This window comes from Heliangelus exortis, chromosome 1 (genome assembly GCF_036169615.1).
Source record: "Heliangelus exortis chromosome 1, bHelExo1.hap1, whole genome shotgun sequence".
Taxonomy (NCBI): domain Eukaryota; kingdom Metazoa; phylum Chordata; class Aves; order Apodiformes; family Trochilidae; genus Heliangelus; species Heliangelus exortis.
The window spans coordinates 34,913,964-34,920,418 of NC_092422.1; the positions used below are offsets into that span (position 1 = coordinate 34,913,964).

The window sequence follows — 6,455 nt, forward strand, 5'->3', positions numbered from 1 at the left end:
GTCCAATGTAATTATCATACAAAAGATAGTTTTCAGCTCTTAGAAGGAAGTGAAAGTGATACATCACTGATAAACCTGCTGCTTTGTTGCAGAGGATACAGCAAAGAATAAATTATCAAGAAAATATGCCACCAGTCTTACAAGTTAGATTTTGGATCTAACACAAAATCAAAGCCAATGAAAAGGAGCCAGGAATGGTTGCCAAAAGTCAGAAACAAGATCTTTCACATGAAATACCAATCCAGAAAGGAACAACAGTCAAAATAAACTAAGTTCTAAAATTCCTTATAATATGAAGAGATTTTTGTTTTCATCTGGCAGATCACATTCAGAAGTACCACATGAAAAATCTATTACACAACCAAACTGATGAAATACTACTGACAGATTGCTCAAAGAACAAAAAAATATCATCACTTCTGTGACAACTAAAGATTTAGCCATTCCCTTGCTTCCTTGCATCTGGCATGTTTATGAGGATGAGCATGGCATTCTGTCACTATATGCTGTAGGAAATATTAAATATAATTTTCCATAAAAATGAATAGCAGATTGCTGGAGCAAATGATAATGTGGGTGAAATCTGGATGAAAGATGGTATGTCACAGCAGTTTAGATTCTCATTACAATATTTTGCATTCTTGCTCAACAGGAATTGCACTTCTTGTTAATGCCTTTTCTATCCTACTGTATAAGCTTTACTTGTGAGGTAATAAACATTCTGGTTTTTCTTTTTTTTTTTTTTTTTTTTTTTAAATTAATAGTGCATTTTAATATCTTTAGTCTTTAAGTATAAATACATCAGAACAGACATTTTTTTTTTTTGTGGTTAAATGTCTGTTTGCTGATGTGTACTTTATATTAAAACCAATATATTTAAAATATACTCTGTGTTGATCCCATGGATAGTATCGCAAACAGTTCCCTGCTCAGGAACCTCTGATGCCCTCTCGTGGTTAAAAAGACCTTTAAAACTTGAGTTTAAAGAATTTTCTTACCTTTCCCTTTTTTATGATCACTGCATATTTATGAAAGCTGCAAATGACGTCCATGTTTTTATAGACAGGGTGCTAGCTGTTAGTACTAAGGTTTCATAAAAAAGCTGTACACGGATTTTGAATTTAAAAAACTGTAAACAGCTATTTACAATTATAATAGCATTAAGTTATAAATTAGCAGTCCTTCTTTGCAACCTGTCAATACAACCCACGACTAGGCATTTCAGAGATTTGAAAGGTTTTTAAGATACTGGATTTTTCCACAAAGAAACATCAAATGTTAGAAATCTCCACTGGTTTCTTCTCCAACATGTGCAGGTTAATTCTTCCATTTAAAGGGATTTGTACTTCCAAGTTTTCATCTGCTCTGTGATGCTTTTGCCCTTTCCTTAGACAGATGTAAATGCCCATCCCTGTTACTAAAGCGATTGAACTCAAGCTTATTATTGACAGAACTACCAAGGTAGGCATGCAGGATGCTGACTCTATTTTTTTATGTGTGGGCTCTATGGATATTTGTGGCTGCTTTTCTTCTATACTGAGATCAGGCTCCTTTCTTAACAAACTTTCAATGTAGCTCTCATTGCTAACAGTGTCATTGACAAAAAGGTTCACCATGACAGTGGAATGGAGAGGTTCAGGATAGCCATGATCACTAACTTTTACAAGCAGCCGATAGAGGCCATAGTCATTTTGCATCAGTGACTCTTCCAGGGTGATATTACCAGTTTTAGGGTCAATCCTAAATGACTCTGGTCGAGGACCTCTTCTTCCTATGATGCTGTAAGCTATAACTGCATTCATACCAGTGTCCTTATCGACAGCATAGACCTCAGTGATGGGAGAGCCAGGAAGGGTAGAAGGAAGGACCAACAAATAAGACATATTAGACTGAGGAAACAAGACCAAAGGGGGATTGTCATTTATGTCCAGAAGAAGAATAGTTATTTTTGCAGTAGAGGACAGGGCAGGATCACCACCATCAACTGCTTCAATCCACAGAACATAGGAGCTTTGCTGCTCCCTGTCAAGGGAGGCTTTAGCTCTCAGGACTCCTTTTCCAGTATCTATGACAAAAATATCACTTCCATTCAGAACTGAGAGGGCAACCCATCCATTTTGCCCTGCATCAGCATCTGTGACACTTATAACTCCAATTTCACCATAACCTGGAAAGTTTTCTGGAACAAAAAAGCTGAAATCCTTATTGATAAATCTTGGACTATTATCATTTTTATCCAATACAGTAATGGTGACAGTTGCTATTGATTCTCTTGGAGGGAATCCAGAGTCTACTGCTTTGACAGTGTATCTATATCTCTCTTTTTCTTCTCTGTCCAACTGGGTGGAAACTGTGAGAACTCCTGTGGCTTTATCTAGAGAAAAATAGGAAGGAGCATCAGGCCCTAAAAAATAGGACACTTGGCCTCTTTCTCCACTGTCAGCATCTGTAGCATGCAGTTTGGTCAGGAAAGCATTGGGAACATTGTTCTCTTCAATGGATAATTCTATTAGCTGTTGAGAGAAAACCGGTGAGTTGTCGTTGTCATCCAGAACCTGTACTTTGATTACTTTGTTCACATGAAATCCTTCTGAGTTCCATGCAACTACAGAGATTTCATATAGCTGCTGTGTCTCATAGTCTAAATGCTTTGTGGTCTCCAGCAGGTATTCATTGTTGTATGGCTTGTATGGTGAAAGTCTGAAAGGTCCATCACCATCCAAATAGCAATTGACTTTGTATTTTTCATCAGGGTCTTTGATGGTAAAAAAAGCTATCGGTGTGTTGATAGGCTCCAGTTCCTTTATGTACACCACTCCTTCCACTTCATTGGCTATGAAACGAGGGATGACTTCAGGTGGTCTCATCATGACTTTTATGATGGTCACTAGCACTGTGATTACAGCAGGGATACAACCTGGACCATTGCCCAGTATGATAAGCCTGTGGAGTCTTGGAGTGTCCCCATCAACTTTACTGGAGAGAGTGATGATTCCTGTGCTTTCATCCAGATGGAACAACTCTCTGGACGGCTGGGGGACCTTCTGGCTGTAGGAGTATGTGATCTCAGCATTGGATCCAAGGTCCATGTCTACTGCGTGGACCGTGGCCACGTGTGTCCCTAGACTGGAATTCCCATACAGGGTGATGTTGAGCTGCAAGTCGCTGAACTGCGGACAGTTGTCATTTATGTCACTGATGCCAATAGTGAGGGTGGCACTGCCCACGAGTGGGGGACTCCCCCCATCCTCAGCAACGATGACTGTGACATACTCCTCACGCGTCTCCCTGTCCAGAGCCCCCATAACAATCAGGTAGGGAGTCCTCTCTCCGCTCTCATTCTCCTCCACATCCAGGGTAAAGACACCATAGTTATCTTGCAGGCGGTAGGTCTGGACACCGTTGGTGCCCACATCAGGGTCAAGGGCAGGGTGCTCAATAGCCAAACGGGTGTTCACAGGTGCATTCTCAGGCACCGAGAGGATGATGTGGGGCACAGGGAAGCGGGGCGCGTTGTCGTTGACATCCCGAATAGCAATTTTTACTTTCACCAGACGGAAGTACTCCTGTGGCAGCACCAGCACATCCAGCAGTAGCAGGCATGACTCAGACGAGGGTGAGGAGGAGATTGCTGCTGCTCCCTCAAATATGGTGGCCTCACTGCTATCCATGCACAGAGCTTCCCGGTCTATCTCCATGGCTGTGGTGTGCAGCTCCCCAGAGCGGTTGTCCAGATGCACATACTGTCCCCCTGAGCCATGAGAGGCCAGGGTGAAGGACAGTGGGGGCTGGGGGGCTGCAGGGTGCTGCCCACCAGCCGTTGGCAGCCGCAGGTCATGGGCCAGGCTGCCGATGAGCACCCCTGCAGGCAGCCCCTCGTTGAGGCTGTAGAAGAGCTCAGTGGCACGGCTGTAACTGGCAAAGCAGTTGAAAGGTCCAACGAAGAGCAGGAAGAGGAGCAAGTGCTGGGGAGAGAGGCACAGGGGTGTGGAAGGAGGTGGTGTTAGAGAAGGAGGGGAGGCAGGAATCAGCCACCCCCCTTGACCACTGCCTCCCTCACTGCTACTGCGAGCACGGAGCGCGGTATCTGCAACATGAAGCCATCCTCCCTCTCCCCCCATCTCCTCCTCCTCCCTCCCAGTACAACAGCTACTTCCAGGGCATCGCCATCTGTACCCTCCAGGCAACACCAGCTGCATTCCTCACAGCAAATACACGCACTGCCAGGGATGGCCCAGGGGCCCCGGCCTCTCCTTCCCACCCCCTCAGCAGCACTTGCGCCCCGACGTACCACCTCCCCTCTTCTTCTCCCTACACGTCCCAAGATCACCCCCCTTCTGACAAGCAGCACCCACCCACCCACCTGCAAGCACATCCCAAGCCTGGGCATCATCCCCTTCCACAACCCTGAATTATTTCCTCGATCCCCTTCCCTTTCCAACAGTACCGATGTGAAACGACGCCCCCCACCCTCCTCTCTCTGGTTTCCTTCGTGTCCCGCCCGTTCCTTCCGCACGGTCACGGGCCCTGCGGTGCAGCGAGGAGGCGGCCCGCACCGCGCAGCCTGCGCGGGTCCCTGTCCCCTCCGGCGGCAGAGCCGGCGGCCTCAGCTCCGCCACCACGGACCCCCAGTCGCCCCCACAAGCTCCCCCCAACCCCAGCAACCTCGCCGCCGTCCCCTCTGTGGCAACCGGCTTAAAGTACGAATTAAACAGAGAAGCTGCGTAGAGGGTGCGCGAAGAAAGTTGGCAAGCGCGTCCCCAGCCCGCTGCGTATGGGCCGGGCTCCCTTAAGTAACTTCGGGCATCGCCTACACAGGGGAATTTTCCTCCCTCTCCCCTTTTCAGCCTCCCATTTCCCTCTTTCGCGACTCTCTGCTACAACCCGCGTCGGCATGATCAACAACCGAAAAAAACCAAAACCAAAAAAACCAAACTTTTCACGGCTCTTCTGGTCCGCGGAGATCGAATATGAGAGGAAAAAGCCCTTCAAACAACAAACATATATACTCATATATATGTTATTTGGTGTCGGTTTTTTCGGTTTTTTTTTTTTTTTTGGTTGGTTGGTTTTTGTGGTTTTTTTTTGGCTAATTTTGCTGCTGCGTGCGAAATCGGGGTCGAACGAAGAGGGGGCAAGGGGGGGGGGAGCAGGACGCGACCCTTCCCCTCCCACCTCCTCAGCCCTCACCTGTAGGCTGCGGCGGGCGGTGGTGCTGCCGCGACCGCCCGCGGGCCCCATGCCCGGCCGCCGCTGCCGTTGCCGGCTGCGCCCCGGCAGCCCGCCCGCTCCTCCGCCCGCCCGGCGCAGCTCCTCACCGCGGCTGCCCATTCCCCCGCCGCCGGGGCCGGGATGTGCGCACCGCCCAGGACACTCCCCCTCCGCTCGGGAGGGAGCTGCTGCCACCGCCTTTGCGGGGGGCGGGGAAGGGGAAGGGGAAGAGGGGGGGGGGAAAGATGAGGGAAACGGGGGGGCAGAGGAGGTGCAGGGTGGGCAGGCAGAGAGAGTGGAGATAGAGCCGGCAGGCGGGCGGGCAGGAGAGGTTGCAGGGAGTCGGGCAGGGCAAGCGGGCAGGCGGAGGGTCAAGGCAGGGAGGGAGGCAGGTGGGCAGGCAGGTAGGTAGGGAGGCAGAGGGGCAGGCGGGCAAGCAGGCAGAGATGCAGGGAGGTGTGCAGAGGGGCAGGCAGACAGAGATGCAGGCAGGGACCAGGCAGAGGGGCAGACAGACGAGAGGGGCAGTCAGGCAGAGGCAGGCGGTCTGCTGAGCGCGGCGGCGCGTCCGCGTCGGAGCGGGGTGTGTGTGTGTGCGTGGGAAGCACTAGGACCGGGGAAGAAGATGCTGCAGTCTGGAAACTGCAAGGGGGAAAATAAAAATAAAAAATTCCGTGTTTTCCTTCTGCGGAAGGATGTTGTGGTGAGGGTGTTAGCGGGCAAAGCGAGAATTATCTGCCTCTGTTTAAAGAGCGTTGCCGAGCCGTGAAGAGCGGTGAGCCGCTTGTGTGTGTACTAAATAGAAGTTAATGTTTTGAGGAGTTTGCAAGTGTTTTGTTAGTGGAAAGTGCGCGTCCTGCCAAATTAGAGCAACAACTGTAATTTCCTGCTGGCAGGAACCCAAAGGTCCCCTGCAGCTGAAAATTACGTGCTCTCATTTTATAGTCTCCAGTCAGTGTTGGGTAGAATGTAAAACTGCCGTAGACATGGAATTAACAGCTCTTCGGAAACTTCAGATAGCACAAAAACAATTACACATTTCCTTCATCTATGGAAAGGGTAGCTACCCCTTTTTTCCTAGCACGGACTTTCTGCAAGATTTCAAACGGAATTTGAGATGTCCATCTTTAGCCTTAAAGTGTTCAATGGCCTGGATACAGACTATTGCTCAGGTATTTGGCCTCTTAGTAAAAACTCCACATCTGGACAGATTCCACATCCAATCTAAAATGGAGAAGAAAAAA

General features: G+C 48.7%; 1 protein-coding gene across 1 annotated transcript; it reads right to left on the bottom strand.

Moving 5' to 3' along the window:
• Nucleotides 1-725: 725 nt before the first annotated feature.
• Nucleotides 726-5,440, bottom strand: PCDH20 (protocadherin 20). The gene is made up of 2 exons (XM_071740551.1): nucleotides 5,191-5,440; nucleotides 726-3,965 (listed from the first exon to the last, which is right to left on the bottom strand). Exons 1-2 carry the CDS (start codon nucleotides 5,329-5,331, stop codon nucleotides 1,272-1,274), a joined length of 2,835 nt encoding a protein of 944 aa, XP_071596652.1. The 5' UTR covers nucleotides 5,332-5,440; the 3' UTR covers nucleotides 726-1,271.
• Between the last annotated feature and the right edge of the window lie 1,015 nt (nucleotides 5,441-6,455).